The 22,522-nt window shown below is 33.0% G+C and overlaps 2 protein-coding genes and 1 long non-coding RNA gene across 3 annotated transcripts; 2 read left to right on the plus strand and 1 right to left on the minus strand.

Annotated features, from left to right (window-relative positions):
• The first annotated feature begins 1,474 nt into the window (after nucleotides 1-1,474).
• Nucleotides 1,475-5,240, plus strand: LOC146944351 (PKS-NRPS hybrid synthetase cheA-like). Its single transcript, XM_085747941.1, has 3 exons — nucleotides 1,475-1,544; nucleotides 2,013-3,904; nucleotides 4,230-5,240. Exons 1-3 carry the CDS (start codon nucleotides 1,475-1,477, stop codon nucleotides 5,238-5,240), a joined length of 2,973 nt encoding a protein of 990 aa, XP_085604067.1.
• A 2,987-nt stretch (nucleotides 5,241-8,227) lies between these two features.
• Nucleotides 8,228-9,841, minus strand: LOC146944352 (uncharacterized). The gene is made up of 2 exons (XR_015028135.1): nucleotides 8,866-9,841; nucleotides 8,228-8,764 (listed from the first exon to the last, which is right to left on the minus strand). It is a non-coding gene; the product is annotated as an uncharacterized LOC146944352 (long non-coding RNA).
• Nucleotides 9,842-18,393: 8,552 nt separating this feature from the next.
• On the plus strand, nucleotides 18,394-19,323 carry LOC146944353 (Glutaredoxin family protein). The gene has a single exon (XM_085742745.1). The coding sequence runs from the start codon at nucleotides 18,833-18,835 to the stop codon at nucleotides 19,139-19,141; it is 309 nt and encodes a 102-aa protein (XP_085598871.1). The 5' UTR covers nucleotides 18,394-18,832; the 3' UTR covers nucleotides 19,142-19,323.
• The last annotated feature ends 3,199 nt before the right edge of the window (nucleotides 19,324-22,522 follow it).

Here is a 22,522-nt window from a genome sequence, read left to right on the forward strand (position 1 = left end):
TCTGGGGGTCTTGGGGGCTTTTCCAACAAGTCTCGTTTGACTTTTAACATAGTTTGGATTTCAGTTCTTTTTATTATTTGGAAGGATCGCAATAGGAGGCATTTTCATAATAAGACGGAACAACTTTCCTCTTTATTGGAAAATGTTAAATTTCAAGCTTATCGGTGGCTAAAATTGTACTATGCCCCTTTCGATTTTGAGTACATGATTTGGAGATTGAATCATTTGTTATGTTTTCAAGCTGTAACATAATTTTTTTATTTTCTTTCAGCTATTGTATAGTAGTTTGTTTATATTATTGTATCATCTGAACATTTGTTTGTATTATTGTATCATCTGAACATTTTAGCTTCCTTTGGTACATCTTGTACTAAAGGAGCTTTAGGTAGGTTTATCATATATTCGCTTAGTTTTTTTATAAAAAAAAAAAATTAAAAAAAACATGAATACATGGGAAGTGGTGGGGTACATGCACAACGGTCGTGGATAATTCGCATTACATTTTGTCGCGATATATAGCTTTTTCCAAATGGAAAATGCTGGAGATCACGACAAAATTTAAAGCAAAGTTATCACGACCACCTTTGTATTGTGTATCTTGATAATGTAGCATGATGTCATCTTTTTTTCCAACCATCCTTGATTAATGCCAAACAAAATCTAACAATGGCCTTGAATTCACGAAGGCTCGTGAAATTGCTTCTCGCTAAAAATAGCAATGCCCTTTCCAAATATGAATCCCTGATTAATAATCTCTCATTATGCTAATCTTGAAATACAATGAGAGAGACGGCAACGAACACTCTCGTGATTTTTTGTTCTTTCTTATTAGTCTATTTTTTTACTTAGACACTCATCAAATAGTCTGTTTCTTCTGTTGAGATGTTCCATAACTGATAAGTGATAACACTAGCTAGCTGGTATACACAACTAATGTCTAACCAATCTAACACTATAAATTCTAAATATTACCAACAAAAAAAATCACTTTGCAACTAATTGTTGAGATGTTTCATGTAATTTACATCCACCAACACATAAATGAGTCCAAAAATTATATTCCGCCACAAAGTAACATGTGTAGAAAGCAAATGCATAAAATTCACAATTGATCGTCACAAACAGGGACGGACCCAGAACTTTTGTATAGTGAAGGTAAAATGTACTTACATATCATTTTTAGAATTTGAATTAGCCTAACTCAATCCTAAAATATCATTGAAACTTTTAATACATCCCTTATAACTGAACATTTGAAGCATAACCTAAGTGACTCGATAGTGGAAGCAAGCGGCCCAATGAATCTTAGATAGACTCTAATATCATCTTAAAATTTGGGTTGGACCTAACTCAACCTTACTAAGAGTATTACTTTTCCCACCATATGGCCTTCTCGCGCGCCCTATTTTTTTGACCAAAATACCCTTCATCCGGACTATGTAATCCGGACAATATTCGGATCATATAATCCGAAATGATTTGGAAATCACCCTGCCCCATGGGACTTGTGAAAGATGGCTTTGGTCAGGGTGAAATACAATCCGGTAAACATAATCCGGACAAAATGGTTGTATTCCGGAGAAGGAAATCTGCACCCCTGTATTTAAACCAGGCGGGAAAAGTAGTCGTTTCTTTCCGGAAAACGTAATCCGGACAGATAGGGTATATATAGTTCTCCAGAACCTAGCTGAAGCAGACCACCTTTATCAAAAACACTCCCCACACCTCTAAAAAACACTCCATTTGGGCGAAAAGATGGTTTGGAGCAGCAATCTGACCATCAAGGGGGGTTAACATCATCATTTTCGACTGAATGCAAAGGTAATGTGTATATAAACCTTTCCCTAGTCGATTTTTAGGCGATTCACATTTGATCACGTTGTATGATCTTTGCAGTACTTTTTCGGAATATGTAATCCGGACTGCATTCATGTGATCCAGATTACGTGTTCCGGACTGTACCAGTGCAGAAACTGTGTTCATTTTCTGACTCTGCTTCACACTGTTTTCAGTCATGGTTGTTCCTGTTGATCCCCCAAATGATGATCTACCTCAGAATGAACCTCTTGTTGTGTTGCCGCTTCTTTTACTTCAAGATGCGCATGATTCCGGAAATGCCAAATCCGAGAATCCCCCACCACCACCCCTGAAAGTAGAGGATGCTCCTCCTCCTATTCCTCCAGTTGTTGCTGTTTGTATTGACCAGCGAGAACATTTTACCACCAAACACATGTTTGCAACACGCAATGATTTGTTGGAGTGGGTTCGGGAGAAAGCTAGGAAGCTTGGTTTTTCCACTGTTATTGGTAAATCCGATAATGGTGGCAACGGAAGAAATGCATTTGTTACTTTGATATGTGAAAGGGGAGGTTCATACACCGAGTACAAGAGAAAAAGTCGGCGTGAGATAGCTGGTTCGGTTAAATGCGGGTGTTCGTTTAGGCTGAGAGGTTATTTGTTGACTGGTGGTGTTTGGAGCCTCAAAGTTGGTGATGGTAAACACAACCATGGCATGACAGATGTGTTGAAAGGTCATAAAACCGTCGTTCGTCTAAACCCAAATGAACGTGTTCACCTTGAAGAGATGGTGGAATCAAACGTTCCTCCGAGGCAAATGCTTACCAACTTAAAGAAGAGGAACCGTACCACTTCAACTACCATCAAACACGTTTATAACGCTACTTACAAGTATAGGCGGTCCATTAGGGGTACGAGGAATGACATGCAACATCTCTTGAAGTCTTTGGTTGATAATGGTTACGTTTATCATTGTAGGAAGTATCATGATTCTGATGAAGTCAGTGATGTTTTTTGGGCACATCCAGATTCTATCAAGTTGTTTAACATGTTCTCCACGGTGCTTGTGTTGGATTCAACATACAAGACAAACAAGTATCGTCTTCCATTGCTTGAGTTTGTCGGTAATACCTCTATCATGAAAACATACTCTATTGCTTTTGCCTATATGCTGTCTGAGAGGCAAGACAATGTTTATTGGGCTCTTGAGAGGTGTCGTGAGATGTTGCACTCCAAAGATCTTTATCCCAAAGTAGTTGTCACTGATCGGGATAATGTTTTGATCAATGTTGTGGGAAAGGTTTTCCCTAAAGCTACTACTCTGTTGTGCTCATATCACATTGGACAAAATGTGAGAGCAAAGTGTAAATTGGATTGCAAAGTGAAGGATGTCAAAGGCAAGAATGGGGAAGCGATCAAGCCGGCTTCGGTGGTGAAGACTGTGATGGCTGCATGGATGTATATTGTGGACTCCGAAACGGAGGAAGCATATATTGATAATTGGACCCGGTTCAAAGTTGTATGCGCAAAATTTCCCAAGTTTTTGGAATATGTTGAAAAAACAATTTTGGATCTGGATAAGGAGAAGTTTGTGAGGTTTTGGGTTGACAAAAACCTTCATATGGGGAATATTACAACAAACAGAGCTGAATCTGCACACGCTCGGTTGAAAAAGTATCTGAGTAGTATTATGGGTGATTTGAGCACAAACTGGAAATCCGTTCATGACATGCTAGAGTTGCAACATACCGCAATACATGCTTCGTTTCAGACGAGCATTATCATGCTTGAACATCGGTTCAAAGACAAGGTGTTGTGGTCTAGGTTGATCCGGAACATTTCAAGGGAAGCTTTGTATCATCTCGTTGTGGAGTACAATAAAGCACTTGAAATTGGTACGGATAAATCTAGATGTGGTTGTTTGAGTTTGATCACTTACGGATTACCATGTGCGTGTATGATAGCTTTGAAGATCAAGAACGGCACTGCCATCCGTTTGGAAGAAATTCACACCCACTGGAAGAGGTTGAGGTTCGAGTACGAGGTTGACACGAAGCTTCAAAAAGAAGAAGACATCTCTCTATTGCCAGAATGGGATATTCTCCAGGTATTTTTTTTCAAAACTGTCTCTGTTTATGTTCTGCCCAGGATTTCTGTTTCTGTATTCTGCACTGGTGCAATCCGGATTATATATTCCGGACATAATTGATGGGTTCCGGAAAATATAATTCGGAGAGGTAGCATTTACGCCCCATGCAAGTGCATTTAAGGCTCATGCATGGGGTGTATCGGGAGGTTTCAGATTTTATAATCCGGAGTACCTTATGTGGTTCGGAAAATAAAATCCGGACTGTATCAGTAGTGGTAACAGAATGCATGTTTCTGACTGTTTTCCATCAGCAACAATAATGACAGTTTTTTACACATTGTAGGCCCGATTCAAGGACGCCGATTACAACATGAAGGTGCATTTGAAAGAACAATTCCGACAATTTGTTTTACCGGAAACCACCTCTATGCGTCCACCGCCAAATAAGGTCACCACCAAAGGAGCTCCAAAGAAAGATAAGCAAAGCATTCGATCGACAAGGCAGTCCCCTTCCCTATGGGAGATTGTTGACTCCCAGGAGCAAGAAACACAGGGTTCACAGACACGGTCAACAGGGACGAGTAGAAAGAGTGCACGGAAAAGCAACATGTCTCCTACTCCTCCTAAGCCAATTCCAAAAAATCCAAAGAAGTCAACACCCGTTGAAGTCCACATACCACACAAATACCAAATCCCAATTTGGATGCATGGCTTTATTGAAAAGGTTACGGATGTACCCAGTGATTGCCATTGTGGGTTCCGAGCAGTTGCAGTCCTACGGAACTTGACTGTTGATGATCACGTATTAGTCCAGTACAACCTTTACAAAGAGCTTATCGGTGTAGAAAATGACCGCTATCGGAGGATGATTAATGATGATAGGCGATATAACGAGGTCTCAGACGCTCTATCCTACTCCGGTATTGGCAATGCACCACGAGATAAATGGATGACAATGCCGGATATGTGTTGTCCATTGGGAAATCAAAAACCTTTTTCCCTCTATGTGGTCCACCGCCGCCTCCAACTATCGATCTTGTTGTGTTGTCTGGCATATGTGAATGACAACCATTTTATGGCCTTGAAATTGAAGGATGGTTGTCCGATTCCTCCCACTTCCGCTCTATGGAGACAATACCATCGAGAGGATGCAAACACTTGGCCTGATAGATATGTCAGTCGGATGGCAGATTATAATGAGCTAAGTCGGGCGACGGGTGTAGCGGTCATAGAAGATGATGAAGAATTGTATATTGTTGAAAATCTTGATCCCGATGAGAGGGTTGGTGCTGGTCCTGCTCCTGGTGTGAAGGTTGAAGTGGATCATAGTCCCATTGATCTTTCGGCGCCATAGATTAGATATATATCATTAGTTTAGTTGAAATGTATATCATTAGGTGAAATGTGTAATGATATAAATTCAACTTTTTTTGGTATAATGATATATATATATAATCATTTTTTGATATAATATTTAAGTTAATTGTCTTTTATACAAACATATATACTGATTTATTGGAAAAAAATTATAATAACCACAATGACATGCAAATCTGTTTCAGTTCTGTGCACTGGTTCGTTTCAGATTATATAATCCGGAATGTACCGAGGGTAAAATTGAAAAAAAAAAAAGGGTGCGCGAGGAAAGGCATATGGTGGAAAAAGTAATACTCCCTTACAAAATGATCACTTCTAAAGTGAGGATTGTCCACACTTATAAAGACATTATCATATCATATCTCATCAAATGTTAGAGTGCTCTTACCAATAGTTAAAATATTAATTAAAAACACAACAAAAAGGCAAGAGATGGTGTTTTTTCTCTTCTCAAGGTGGTGCCAAATTTATGCATGAGACATATATAAACTATATAAACAAGTAAATGAGAAATGAAGTGAGGGTCTTGACCTACATAATGGCCAACGTGGGGTCCGTCACTGGTCACAGACTTGGATCACTTCCATTAATTTAAATTTCTCTATATTCTATACCACATCTCAAATGTCTCTAAAGCTCCGATAATTTACGTCTCTCTTCTTATCATATCCCTATCTTCTTTTACCAGAGGGGTTTAGCGCAATTGATTAACACGCATGATGTTTGAGAGTTTTAAATTCTAAAGAAAAATGTTAACGATACATGTTTTTGCACACATTTTTCAATATATTCTTTTTAATTAGTTAAAATTCACATGTGAATCCCATATAATTTTTGTGTGTCTCGTGTGAATTTTAATCAATCAAAGAGAATGTGTTAAAAAAAAAACATTTCCTCAATTCAAAACTAGCGAATTCAACTCATCTATCTTCTATTAATAAAGGCAATACTTTTCTTTTGGTGTAGCCTTTTTTCTTTCCTATTCTACCCTCACTTCTATTAATAAAGGCAATACTTTTCTTTTGGTGTAGCCTTTTTTCTTTCCTATTCTACCCTCACTAATTGCAAATATTCCAAAAAAAATATACAGGTGGAACCGACTGTAGGTTTACCAAATTTGAAAAACGTAACTGTTCTTTCTTATTATATTATACCTATTAATAAAGGCAATACTTTTCTTTTGGTGTAGCCTTTTTTCTTTCCTATTCTACCCTCACTAATTGCAAATATTCCAAAAAATATATACAGGTGGAACCGGCTGTAGGTTTACCAAATTTGAAAAGGGAAATGATATGTCTCCCGACAGCTTTTATGCCGACAAATTCACGACCATGTAAATTTTGCATGTCATCAATTCCTTTCCTTTTTTTTAGCACCTGAATTCCAAACAAATCAGCTATCCAACGGTTGAAAGGCTTTCGGGATGCTTTCGGGAAGATTTTCTTCCCTTGAAATAGCAACGCTGATTTGAAAAAGAGCAATGCTATTTATCAAGAAAGATTTTATCAAGAAATTGTCCCGAAATTAATGTTAGCTAATAAAATCTCAGCTTGGCCGGAAATCATGGGGTGGTTGGTGTTATATATTTTTTTTTATGAAACTTTAATAAATAAGATTAAAATCTAAGGGTGATTATTCTGCCATGTCATTCTTGAATTCATCAAGAAAATCCATTCTTGATATGTAGCATTTTCCAATATAATAAACATAAAGGGTATCGAGGGATGCTGATTTGTACATAGCATTATAGCAATGAAATTTATGTTTCTATGGGGGAAATTTAACAGATTTCTATTTTGAGATTTTGAATTGGAGTTGCTGGTCTATTATATTTTTTTTAATCTCACTAATTTTTTTCTGATACATTTTAACAAATATTCCATCATTTTATGGTTCAGTTAATTTATAGCTGCTCACATGATTTCTCATTTTGTTTGCTTTTCTACTCTATTTCATTATGTTCAATTTTCTACTATGTGATTTATAATAAAATGTAGACGTTTGCTTATAATAGTGATTGGAGGGTGTATTTGCCAAAGGTTCACAATGCACAAACTCCTCTAATAACTTGCCAGATGATGCAATTGCAAAACATTTACACAACATTTAATGGTGAGAACTACATTACCCTCTCTTGTTTAGGGGGTAATTTACCCTCTCATGATATTAACCAATCAAAATGTAATATGCATAGACAACATTAAATGTCAAATATATGAATCAATTTTTTCTAAAAATAAAAAAGTTCATCTTAATCATAAGGTAACTTTTAATACTTTTAATTTTTATTTAGAGTAAATTACACTCCCCTCCCCTCTTATGTTAAAATATACACTTCCCTCCCTTTAAAAATAAAATCTACACTCCTTTCCTTCTAAGATGCTTGAATTACAACCCTCTTCCTTAATAATTAAATATGTACTACACTTTAATCTATTTTAACATAAATAAATATTTTTATGATATATACTAATTTTGAACCACCATTTAAGAAAAATAAATTCATTTCTTTATAATTTAAATATCAATGGTAATTAAACTTAAATATTTTGCTATTAAGTTTATAATTTATAGTATAAAACTAATTTTTATATAACCATATTTTATTGTATTTAGTAATTATTGTAATTTTATTTTTTGGTTGTTTCATATTTTATAATAGGGTTTAAAATTATATGTTAATGTAATTGTGATTAAAAAATAGCGAAAAATATGTATTCAAATTTTGATTATGTTAAAATAGACCCGTGGTACTTTTTTTTTAAGTGTGTTAGATTATTTTATTTTATTTTTGCTAGATTATTGAGGAAGTAAAGTGTAGATTTTAACATAAGAAGAGAGAAGAATGTAATTCAAGCTTCTCTTAAGGGAGGGGAATGAAATGTTTTCTAATATGTTTGGAATAAGAGGGGAGGGGAGTGTATATTTTAACATAACAGGGGAGGGGAATGTAATTCAAGAATCTTTGAGGGGAGAAGAGTGTAATTTACTCTTTTATTTAATTATATTAAGGTGTTCAATCTTAATTAATTTACACTACAAGACTTATAACAAATAAAATTTTTACATCAAATTTCTTTCATCTGGATGTCCTTACATTCATCACTTACATTCATAAAATTTCTTCCATTCCACAACCCCGAACGTGAGAACAAAAACATCTCCCTCATTCAAATTTCTTCTTTATTCTTCCCTATTGATCAATTCTTGTTTCTTTTTCGTTTTCTTCCCATTTTGATTGTTCAATTTTGTCATTCCAAACTGCTGCAGTTTCAAATTATAGTGAGAATTGTCGTTGTTTCTAGAACCGTGTCAGGTATCGTGACTTTTTTTTTATTTAAGTAGCCAACCTAATAAAATCTGCTAACACGCATAGACCTACCCCACTATCAGCCAAAGCCTTTAAGTCCAAACAAAAGAACAAAAGCCTCGTGACATAACCATATCAGCAGCAACCGAAAAAAATGCTAGCAAACTCCCAAAACATCACAGCAGCAACACCTGCTAGCAATCCTTAAAGTATAACATATGACTTGCTCAATTGTTATAATTAACTACCTCACAACCAAGAAAAATCAAATCAAAAAGAAAAATCAACTCACCATATCTGACGTGGTTCTGGAAATAACGATAATTCTCACGATATTTGAAATCAAACGAACGACGACGATTTTCACGAAAATTGAAAAATGCGGCAGTTTAGAACGACAAAATTGAACAATCAAAATGGGAAGAAGAAATTTTATGAATGTAACGGATAAATTTAAGGACATTCAGATGAAAGAAATTTGATGTGAAATTTTAATTGTTCTAAGCCAGTCTTGTCGTGTAAACTAATTAAGATTGAACAACTAAATATAATTAAGGCAAGATTACATTTGGGGTCCTTTATCTTATTTTTTTGTAACAATTTGGTCATTTATCTTTATTTTTTCCCGTTTAGGTCCTTTATCTCTCTTAAAAGCACATATACATCTTTTTTCTCATTTTTAAAAATACATAATTTTATTTCTAAAAATATATTTTTATTAAAAATGAAAAAAAAAATTCAGAAATATGATGAAGATGTTCATCATCTTCATCTTCTTCCTTTGACTCTTCATCATCTTCTTTAAATAAAAAAAATTCTACTAAAATATATCTCCAAATATCATGAATTAATGTTATATTCACCTCAAATATTCTTTTAAACACAAAAATCAAAACCTTAATTTCACAAATGTTGCAAGGCGGATGGTGGAGGCTTAGTCACTGGCGGAAGGGTTAGGTTTTACAAAAGTTAAGATTGTTCCGGAAACAACAAAATTGATGTGCAAAGCTGCTCTAAACTTTGGGTTTATTTTTATGCAGGGTTTGAATATTGAGTTAGAAAATAATAATAATATACGGTGTGACAATTTATATAACTAATTTTTTTTTTTTTTGTGATGAAACTAAATCTCTTTTCTATAGAGTTTTGATTTTTGTGTTTAAAAGAAGATTTGAGGTGAACATAACATTAATTCATGATATTTTGAGATATATTTGTGTAGAATTTTTTCTGATTCGATGAAGATGATGAAGATTCAAAGAAAGAAGATGAAGACGATGAACATCTTCATCATATTTCTGGATTTTTTTTCATTTTTAATAAAAATATATTTTAAAAAATAAAATTATATATTTTTTTAATATAAAAATGAGAAAAATGATGTATATGTGCTTTTATGAGAGATAAAAGACCTTAACGGAAAAAAATAAAGATAAAGGACCAAAGTGTTACAAATAAATAAGATAAAGGACCTATAATGTAATCTTGTCTATAATTAAATAAAAATTAAAAGTATGAAAAGTTACCTAAAATTGATTTTTTTTTTTTATAGAAAAAAGTTACTCATTTATTTGACATTTAATGTTGCCAATGTATACTACATTTTGATTGGTTGATATCATGAGGGGGTAAATACCCTCTAAATAAGAGAGGGTAATCTAGAAAAAACCACATTTAATCAACGATACATTAATAAGCGTACATTCATGTGAAAATTTTGAAAAGGGGAAGCATTATAGGAATACCGGTTTAGGATAATGGGTTACAAAATTTAACCACCACACCTAATAGATTAGATACACGGTTATATAAATTTTGTCAAATGTAGTTTCTTTTTCAAATTCTAATTTCCAATCACAGTACACCAAAACAAAAAGAAGTTCATAGACATAACAGTCATAACTTGATGGAAATTTGTGCTAATGAGAGAGTTAGAACGACTTCCTGCCTTTAACGACCACAACAGGGAGGCGACGATAAAGACATGGATATGTGACGGTGACACCAACATCCCACTATCATGCAATGACATCAATTTTGGTAGTGGCATCGTGGAGGGTATGACCCCGATTCTCTCATTCTTTTTTTGAATTTCTCAAACTATTTTCTTTGATTCAATTGATTTATTTCACATTTGTTCCCTTCTTCTATTTATTTCATGTTAATGATGTGATTATGTTACGTATTAATTTCATTCAACGATCAAGAAGAAAAAAACCCAACAATAACAGGTGTTGTTGAACGGTCCCTGTTGTACGCTTTCATTTTCCTCTTTTTTTTTTTTTTTTTTTGTTTGATTCAGATTCAGTGCATTGATCAGTTCTTTGGCAATTACATTTGGAGGGATGCGGCGGAACAACGAATGACAACTTATATTTCATAACTTCATTGCATATGATATGACTACAAGTTCTTTTTCTTTTTACATTGTTTGGTCTCTCTTCTTTCAAAAAAGGTCGAATTCAGCATGTTCTTATTAGTATCTGAATAATTTCTCTTTTCATTCCAATATAAAAATGGTAACTACCTATGATTAGAGTAAATCTCTGATTGTATAGGCAGAACAGAGAGCGTGTTTTTTTTTTGTAAAAAAACAACGTTCCATGAATGGTGACCCTATGTTAAGTAAAATAGGGGGACCAATTTATTTCCTTCTAATTATTACTAGCATGTGTTTTATCTTGGTTTTCGGGTGTCAAACATTGATTACGTTTGAACCTTTTTAACCGGTGATATCTTATTTTTTCTTGGGAAGGGAAAAAAAATAAGCAAAACCCTTGAGAATCGAGGTCCGGGAGTTGTTTTTGCTACGGGAAGGTGTTAGGCACCCATAACGACTATAGTATCCTATAGGAACCGTCTTTAATTTCTACGCGCGCGCTTTGTTTTTAAATGCTATTTGAAAGTGATATTAGGCCTAAGAGTATTCTAAGTGAAGAATTGGAGGGAGAAGAATGTGTTTGAATTTTTATTTTATTTGAATTGAAGGAATTTTGTTCCTTGCCTACGTACCCGTTCAAGGGATCAAATCCACCGTAGTTCTCTTCCAAAAATATTTTTGTTTTTGTTGGTTGATTTTAAGTTTGAAAATGGAATTTTGAAGAATGAGAGAGAGAGGCCTCAAAGGCATGAGTTTTAAGAAAAAGTGGGGTTTGATTAGTTATTTTGAGAAAGGAAGTCAAAGTTTGATTAAAGTTCATTGAGATTTTTATTAGGAAAATAAAGGGAAAATTCAATGGGATTTTGATCCCAAGGTTTCTTTGGAAAATTATTTGAGTGATGTTATTCAAGTTTTTTGGAAAGTTGGTTTTTCTAAGTATGAAGCCTAAGCATTCATCTAAACATACAATCCTAAACATACATCTAAACATGCATAACCTAAGCATACATCTAAAAATATCTATGTGATGTGTGTGCATGTGTCGGTGCTTGTGTCGGTGTACATTATTAGAGTCCATAGTCCTTATTACATCATTGGCCTAGATACATTCTATGGTCTTGCAAGAATTTTAAAGCATAGGAGAAATATTACAAAATTTCCTAAGTTTTACATTCTAATTTTTGCATGAAATTAAATTGCAAGAAGATAAAGATGAATATGAGATGAGATGGAGATGCTTATGAAATAATGAACAAAATGGTTAGTAATAATAGGCATTGAATAGTAGAAAAGAAAAAAGGGATAGAAAGATAGTGAAAGTTAGAGGCAAAACATAGCACAAAAAGGACCTAAAATGCTAATAATACTAGAACCAAGACCATGACCTATGATTGTTCAAGTCATGCTTGTTTTCAAATAGCTTTAGGTATTGTAGCAATATGAACAATTATAGGTCAAGATCACACTAAAAGATATGAAAACACATAGACATCCTCCACACATTTATTTACATATTTACAAAATATAATGTGACTTGTAATGCAAGAAAGCAAAGGGTATTAACACAAGCAGTGACATAAACATATCACCATGTGAAAAGGAGCATCACAAAATCACATGTCAATGATCAACTTCATGCATCAAATTACTAAGATCAAAACACACCAAAGAAAACACAAATACTAAGATCAAAACACACCAAAGAAAACACAAATTGCACAAAAGTAACAAAATATCACAAAAAATTCACATATATTTTCCATCCCTTTTTTACACATGGAAATATCATGAAAATAACAAGAAAAAAGTACCAAAATCATGTAGAAAATTAACTAAAGGTTTAATGAAAATTTTAATATGCAAGAGGTGCAGGAATCAACACAGCTGGTGCGTATAGCAAAAAAAACAAGAAAAAAAACAAAGAAGCAGGCCCAAGCCCAAACCTAAACGAATCTGGGTCTCAAGGGAGACTGGGGAGCGTTGGATTGATCCGAACGGATCAAACCCTAAATCCTGTGGCCACGAACGAAAGCCAAGTGAACTAGGATTGAACCAGACCGGTGCAGGGGCTTATAAAACCCCAAACCTGCCGGTCCAGTCCATTTCCTACGTTCACTTCTCTCTCTTCTCTCATCCTAGTGAGAGAAACTCTCACTTCTCTCTTCTCTCCTGGTCATCTTCTCCGACGAACACAACGGAGGAGGTGCGGTGGCTCGCCGGTGGCGCCGCCGCACCTGAACTCTTTTCTGAAAAAACTTATGTCGTTGTGTTCGTCTTTGGCCCCTCTTCATGATTCTTAAACTTGTTTTTTGAAATAAGGCATGGATTTGAACAGATCTACACTTGAATCTACGTTCTAGGGTTTCAAGAAATTTTCCTAATCTTTTCGAAACTAAACCCTAATTCGTCCTATTTTCTTCACTGATGATGATTATACACTTTGATTTGGAAAATAAACGGTGAATCTTCATGATTTTTGAAATTAGGGTTTCGACTTTGAAATTTTTCAAAAGCTTTTCAGGATCTTCACTTCGATTCACCGTTTATCTTTTACTACGAACCTTCGATGATGATTTAAGGTTAAAACGAGAAGGATTTGTGTGTTTACCTGAGTTTGATTTGGAGATTCGAACGAGATAGATCCTTGCAAGCTTTTGGCTCTTCTGGTAAGCTTCGAAACCGAAAATAAATCGGTGCTTGATCTTCTTCTTCTTCACTGATTCGAATCTTTCTTCAATTCCTCTTCTTCTCCACTGTGATCGTACAAATTCTCCGAATTTGTGCTTGAATTGCAGTGGTTTGAGTTCAGTGATGATGATTCAGCTTCGAATCTCTGAGAACTCTCACCAATTCATTGGAATTGTGTTGAATTTTGATTCTGAGGACCTAGGGTTTGTGATTGTTCTTCTGTGTTCTTGATTGATCCTGATTTTGGATCGTAACTGAATGGAGAGAGAATGTGAAATTTGTTTGTGATGTGGCACTGAATTTTTGCTGAGTTGTTTCGTTCTGTTTTGGGACTGTGATGATTGGGCCTTTATATAGGTGACATGTGTTCATGATAGCCAATGTGTGCTTGCCACCTGTCTGGACTTTGTAACTAATTCGTCCTTGGATCAATTTTGGACTCAAGGGCCCTTCTGCAATTCTGGCACTTTAAAAGGACTAACCTGCAAATTTTAAACAAGGACTAGAAAATAATCCTGGACAAAATGTGGACTGCTTTGCAATTTTAACAAAAAGACTTAAAAAAAATTCGAAACCAAAAGAACTATTATGCAAAAATGTGAAATTAAAAGGCCTATTCTGCAAAAAGGAAGATTATTAAAAAAGGACTTGAATGCAAATTTGGAAACTTTAGGACAAAAAAATAATAAAATTGAATTAAAAAATGTAATTTGAAATAAACGTAAAGTGAAACGATTAAAATTGACAAAACGGACTAAAATGAACCAACTACTTAAATGAGGTACTTCAAAGTAACTTCTCTCTGCCAAAATTATCATGAAATTAAAGCAAGAGTCTATTTAAACCAATTGAAAAGACTCAGGGACAAATTTTAGAACTTAAACAGAGTTTTAGCACATGAAAAGACTAAAATGCCCCTAGGGGCAAAACTGACTCAAGATGACTTCAAATGCAATTTTTTTGAAATGGATTTTAGCATAGAATTGAAATGAAGACTTATTCAAACTTCTTGAAAGGACTCAAACCATTTTTAAGGACAAAAAAGAGTTTAGATACAGGAAATGACTAAAATACCCTTTTATGTGGATTTTGCAAGTAATATTGAAATAAAATGCAGAGAAAAATGTAATTGATCATAGATAGTTCAAATGACTTGAAATATAAGAAAAGAAGAATTGAGTTAGTATTTTTAGGTCCAAAATTAGGGTATAACAGCATGCAGCAACAATAAAGACATGCGCAAAAAGAGCGGTTAGACATGCACCACGTGTAAGATAGAAATAAAAGAGAACGATAGATGTGAATAGAGTTTAAAGGTTTTTTTTAAGGAAGAGTTTAAGGGTTGTTAATAACTCCCTGATTTTTTTTAGAAAATTCCTTGATTTTTTAGAATTCAAGAGGTTTGGTATATTTTCCATTAGTTTTGCCTTTGCTGATAATTATAAACCTATTTAAATTAAAAAAGCTGTTATGGTTTTAACTAGCTAGAAAATACATCATTACTTCAGTTTGTTATTGTTTCTTTAATAAATTGCACTCATTTTTTGCATTGACTGCAGCAAACAAAAAATATTAATGAAGTTGCTAATGAACCAAATTAATTCTTTGTTGACAACAATATTGTGATGTCAATTTAAATCCTGAACATGTCCATCATTTTGATGCATTGAAATGATGTACTCCAGTTTGTAAAGTGAATTGATTATAGTAGAAATGGGCAGCCAATAATTGATTATCATTGATGCGTTAAGTTAATTTTTTACTAATGGAGTGCTTTAATTATTTGCTTCAGGATATTCTTTGATAGAAATAGAAGAGTATTTATACAGATTCTTAAATCTATATAGCAAGCAGAAAGTTGTGTGTGTATATGAGTTTTATGAGTTTTTATCAAAATACTTGAGATTTTTAGTTGAGCGTATGAAATTGTAAATCTAACCATACAATTTGATAAAACTCATAGATAAAAGGAAATATAGGCAACTTGAAGCATTTCACTCATGGGAGCCTTCCAAGTTCTGTATTCAACCTCAAACTCACTCAATTTGTTTCTAAACATCACCCGAAGATTACCCTAACATGCAAACACTAATTTTCACATAATCCATCTAATTGCAACAATATAATATAAAAATCCAAACTGAACATAGAACCGAAACTTAATTAGAATCAAATGTTTTTATATGAAAAAAATGTCTCTAAAAACTTGACTGAATAATTGATGAATCGAGAAACTGCTTGGTTGTATGGTCAATAGGACAGTTACGTTATATGGTCGTGTCATGTGTGGCCATGAGTGAGAGAGAGAGAGAGAGAGAGAGAGAGAGAGAGAGAGAGAGAGAGAGAGATTTGAATCCTTGGATAGGAAAGGAGGGTACGTGAATGGAAAAAAGGGAAGCTGTGGTTGTATGCAAGGGCTCTTGCCTTTTATTTCTGCAAGATTTGTCAAACAAGAACACCACTTATATGCCCCAGTTTAATTAAAATTCCACTTGCTATGTTACATTGACTTTTTCAATCAAAAATATCGCAAAGTATGAATAAGTGATATGACTAATGTGTAAATATTTTTTCACTCTTTTTGAAATGTCTTCGTCCTTTGCAAGACTTGGATGTGTTATCAAAGTTTTGTTTTCTTCTATTAGTTTGCCTTAGATTTTACTAATTTTATATTTTGTGACAGACTCAAATGGCTCGAAAAATAATATAGATGTGTATTGGTTTTTGTAAATTGTGTTAGCGCTGGGAAAGAATTAATGTCTTCATCAAATTACCCACCCCCATAACTGTCACTCATGTTTTATGCATATTCATCCTCCATAGATACATGAGTATGCATCACAAAATTAAGTATATTTAAGTAACTCCATGTTAAAGAAGTGCATGTATTACATATCTTACATTTTTTTATCAAGTTTGATCCTTCTCTTTTTAATCAAGCTTGATCATTCTTTTAATTCTAATAATTTTCTGCAAGATATATATATCAAGGAAAACTAAACCAACATTGATGTTGAAAAACACACTGTTTATGAGTTACATGCGTTAGCGCAGTAGAAAAAGCGGACAGACGGGTACGGAAGCTAGTATCGATTAAAAAGACTTTATCTTCTTATATCTTCTTTTTCGACCACGCTCATGTTTGTAGTGTTTGCATGGCAGTAATTCTGAAACATCCTATAGTTTTCATATTCTTGCATAATTATCTCTAGACTCTAGCACACAAATATATAAAATTATGGTAATCAAAATCATATTGCTTTTCTTATTTAAGTTCTCATCTATCAATAAATCTCTTAATCACTATCGAGCACCGCATTCTGTTTGGTTTAGTCAAATTATGATCATGGATGTATATTGACCTCAAAAATATGAATGCAAGTATTCGATCGGTCATGTGGCCACATGTCAACTTGCCACGCACATTCCACGTGTTGTGTATTTTCATGTTATCCAAAATCAAATAGATATACTCTATATCTTTTCTAGAAATGACAAAACTTATACTGTTAAAGAAAGATTGTTCGGTAGTTTAGTTGGATAACACTGATGTCATATAAACGAAATTAACTCAAAATAAATATTTTATTTTTCAATTAGGATAATAAACAGGGGTGGCATAGCATGCCGTTGCCGACTCGCTCAATTTAGGCTCACCCTATTTGTAATTCGAATTTTCACTGTACATCGCACTTTGGTAAGCAGACCAAGTGGACTACTAATGATTTGTTGTTATATTTCTACATGATTTCTCATTACAAACATTAAAAAATATAGTACTCTATATTTTTTTTCCATTAAACTTGCTCAAGTGCTCTATAGCTGGCCTACTCCGTCTCACCCGGATAAACGAGCTAGATCAACTTAAGAGACCGAGGTCAAAACCTCAACTCAACCCGCTTAAAATAGCGGGTTAAATAGGCCGAGCTCGTTTAAACCGCTAATATTAAATGATTGATGATAAATAGATAACATGCATACAAATTAAATCAAAAATTATAACACTCGTGTCAATTAATATGTAGTATAAGTTAATTTTTTTTGTACGAAAGAGTGTCAAATGCCCAAAAAAGAGGGGAAAAAAACTAAGAAGCTATACACATATTTTTAGGCATGCACGTTTCAAAAATATCATCAAACTTGAGACTTTAAAACTCATGAGGAGGAGACTCCAAAACAACCAGATTTCAAGAATCTGCACATAGGCTAAAATTTACTAGTCAATCGGCACATTTGTGGTATTCACGCCAAGTGTGAATAATATGGGTATGTCAAACTCGTCGAAGGATCTCTTAATAAGTCGAACCGAAGGAAAAATGGTTTCATTGATCTTGTAATTGTTAACAATCATGTCAATAAACACATTTAATAAAACTCAACAATCAAATAAGATAAACCGTAACTCCAAACTATATCAAGCCCAACCATACAACTTAATGATTATTACATATCCATTACTATATCTAATCTAATCTAAGTAATTTAATAATTAGAATTTCTCCCTAAGTTGACATTCTTTACGCACCATGAAACCCACGTAATCAATGGCACTTTCATCCACCAAAAGAACTATACCTCACATTCCTCCCCCATTTTCCCCCTCTAATTCTCGTGGTCCCACTTTTGGCACTGATCGGCTTATCTGTATGGGCCTATGGTGGATTCTTTGTCACACAAGTAGAAGTAGCCATGTGTATATAATGAAGTAAAGCACCACACAAGTCCCTATCAAATCAAGGATATTAACCCCATCTACTCATGGAATTAGAACTTTCATCTTTTCATCACTCTCTTCCCTATAGGATGATTCCAAATAATGCATCCATTGCATAACATTCTCGTGACTATATCTCTATATATGTCATCACTCCTCCATCTATATAAATACACAAACCCTTCAACTTAATTTATGTGACATCACAAATATTAAACCTATACCTTTCATTTCTATTACTTCCATTCACTCATTTTTCTTCATCTTTTCTCTTCTATATATTCTCATCTCACAATTGCACTAACTCAGTCCTTTTGGACTTGGGTGATTTCCTGATATCTAAACTATACATAAACCCTAGATCACTTAGACAACTTCTATCGACAACGCAAAAAACAAGTCATATAATCAACATATTCGTATACGTACATTACAAAAAGTGTGCCAAATTAAATACATATATATACAAACATTAAGATGGATCGCATATCGAAATTGGCATCGCAAAAGGCGGTAGTGATCTTTAGCAAGAGTTCATGTGGGATGAGCCATGCAATTAAGAGGCTATTTTATGAGCAAGGTGTTGGTCCAGCAATCTATGAGCTAGATGAAGATAAGAGGGGGAAGGAAATGGAATGGGCTCTTATAAGATTAGGATGCAACCCCAGCGTTCCAGCAGTGTTCATTGGTGGCAAGTTTGTGGGTTCAGCCAACATAATCATGACCCTTCATCTCAATGGCTCACTCAAGAAAATGCTTAGAGAAGCTGGTGCTCTTTGGCTTTAGAAAAACTTCAAATATGGAAACTCGTATTCTGGTGCAAATGCAAACAGCCAAAAATGGCCTTTTTTATATAATATCCTAACCAAGCCCTCTTATTTTTGTGAGACCTCGCGGCTTTAAGAATATGCATTGTATTAGAATAATCTTTGTTACCTCCAATATAATTTTGAGTTGTACTTCTGAAACTTTGTGTGCATTGTTTCTTTCTTTTTTTCACGAATTGAGTATTTTGCAACTATATAAATTCATCTCTCCGGTTGGGTATGATCGTAAAACAATATAATTCTATCGAAATGTCAAAATCAATGGTTTAAGCAAACTCATTTTTCTATGCAAGTAAAGCTCGACTGTGTGTATATAAAACATGAACTTCTACTTCTACTTCTACCCACTTTTTAAATATATAAATTAACAATCATTTTTATAAAATAAAGAACTATTTATCGAGTTTTATATTGTAAAAAATGTCATTTCATAAGAGAAATATTACTTTCTTGTTTATAAAAATCATACTGAATTTTTATGCTTTATTGTAAAAAATAATCAATATTCTCTGTTATGAGTAATAAAAATTTAGAAAAATTAAATTTACAACTTATTTGACTATTAATTTAAAGATGTTATAAAATAAACATAAAGAACAAGATCAAAGAAGAAGAAGAAGAAGATTATGAAAGCTTTTGTATTATTCTCTTCACAAGTGTGTCCTTTACATTGCATATAGGTCCTATTTATAAGACACAAATATTGTAAGTTACAAGTGTATGAAGAGTCATAGGACTAAATGTAAATGATAATGACTAAAGCCATTTACTCATAGGAGTTAGGGAATATAGAAAGCTTAGGAATGCTAATATTATTATTCATAACAAAAGATTTGATGTACCGCTACACTCGAATTTTTAAATGTACCATAAAATTTGTCATAACTTAAACCAACATAAAAAGGTTAAAGTTTAAGTTAACAAATGTGCACTTATTTATTTGGACAAATTAAAACACCCACTTATTACTATTCAAACAAATTAAAACAGAAAGTTGTTCTGTTAATTTAAGAAAATAGTTTTTGGAATGTTTTATTGAAAAATAGAAATTGAATGCAATTTACTAAATTACCCCTTATTTTAAATTGGTTTGAATGGAGAAAGTGAACTTCTTTGTCCAAATAAAAAGGTGCACACTTGTTAACTTAGACTTTATATTTTTAGTTTGATTTTGTGTGTGCGTATAATTTGCAAAAGGGTTATGCTAACAAGTGTCATAAAGTAGTAAGTTTGCATTGAATTTAACAATATTTTAACTTTTAAAAAGTCAAACTCATCACTTTTCACCATTTCCAATGCAATAATTCTAATTTTATCTTCTTAATCAATGTCCTAGGGGCACTCTTTAGCATTTTCCTTTACAAAATAAAGGATAAAACTAATAATTCAAAATTTGAACTTGCAAGGAATAAATCTAATATGAACAAAATCAAGCTAACAAAGAAGAAAGGAAACCGAGTGCGAAAATTGAGATGAAAACAAAGTTGAAAAAATCTTTTAAAACTCTTATGCGAGTTTACTTGAGTTTAACACGTGTTCAGTTGAATAAACTCGATTTCATTTCTGAGATTACTAATTTAATTTTACGGTCGAGTAAATTAAAAATTAATGATTTTGAGACTTGTGTTTTTAACAACTTTGGTTTTGATGTTTTCTTTAAGTAAATGTTAATTTTTTTCCCTTACCCGATGCAAAAGAATTTTTTTGGGATTTAGCTCATCTTGCGTCCTTATTGACGAAGATCCTCCACTCAAAAATCATTCAACACCACCATTGAAACATCTCAGGTTCCGCCATGCATGATCAATTATTATAAAAACAATTCAAGGAGAGTATTGTATAATTGTTCAAAGAGAATATATTAAAACAACGAAAGTGTTGTGTGCTTATTACATTATAAAAAACTAGCTTTGTTTTAATCTTAGCCAAAATATATTTTGATCTTATAAAAAAACTATAAATAATTTACTGAAAAACTATAGTTAATTAATGGTATCACTTTTTCGATTACAAATTAAAGCGGGACCGAGAGAAAATAAAATAGGTTTTGAGTCAGTTAACCACAATGATATTGTAGATTATTTGAAAATTCGGAGTTACGTAGATGAGCATCCCATGCATACCCATTAATTTTGGAATAAAATTTGATACTCAATTTTATGGGGGGGAGTACGTCTGTACGTGGCAACAAGCCAATGACATTGTTGGCCATTTGATTAGAGGAATGTTATTTGAAAAATTAATATTTTGGTACAACCAAAATATTCAAAGAAATTTAGATATCGACATATAAAATAAAAGAATAAGAAGAGTAAGAATACAGTTTGAGTATGAGAAGAAAAATTATCACCAAAAATGTCACAAAATAGTTGGAGGAATATCATTTTTCTTTGATTAAGATCAAGTGATTTAGGTTTAAGCTCAATATTAATTATATATAAAATTAAAATATATTTTTTTAACTGTTTGATCTAGATTGAACAATCACCGATATTTCAAATGGGTGAATGTGTGATCCTAATGACTACCATAAATCCAATTTCCAAACCAACAGGGTAGGATGTGAGACATTTTTCTTGGGACTCACATTTTTTTACCTTAAATTTATTATTTTAATTTTAACTAGTAATATTAATTGGGTTTGTCTAACATGTGCAACATTGCACATGTTAAAATAACTAATAGTAGTAACTTTTTCTTGGAAAACAACAATTATTTATTCAAAAAAATTATATTTAATATTAAATGTACAAGTTCCAATACAAAATTTCTATTTTAAATTTCTTTTTTTTTTGACAAGTCTATTTTAAATTTCTTAACATTTGCAAATTTGCACATGATAAAAAAACCCATATTAATTTTACTCTTACTAATATTTTAGGACACACATTATATATTTTACTCATTAATTTTAATGCTAACTTTTTTATTTAAAATAAAATTGGGAAGGAAGATTACTGTAGTACGTAAGAGTCGGATTAATCATTATTTTTGAAATATCTTTGATAAAATTTAAACCACGTCTATTGAAATTATAAAGTTAAGTTATTACCGCCACAAATCTGACACCTCTTGAACAATTTGTTGTTAATTGAGTTACTAAAAAACTAATGAATATTGTGAATTTATTTAATATTTATATTTTGTGTTGTTTACTATGGTAAATATTAATTAGACTTAAAAATCCTTAAAGAAAATTAGACTTAAAAAAGACTAATTTTATTGTTGTTAGTTTGTATAGGACCTCATTCAGGTCTCCATATTTGTTAGGCAGACCTGCATCAAGCTGGATGACATGTAATGTATGTTTGCAGTCTCTATCGTTCCAAAATTAAGATGG

This window comes from Medicago sativa, chromosome 2 (assembly GCF_051527215.1).
Source record: "Medicago sativa cultivar Bolivia chromosome 2, Bolivia_mono, whole genome shotgun sequence".
Classification (NCBI taxonomy): Eukaryota; Viridiplantae; Streptophyta; class Magnoliopsida; order Fabales; family Fabaceae; genus Medicago; species Medicago sativa.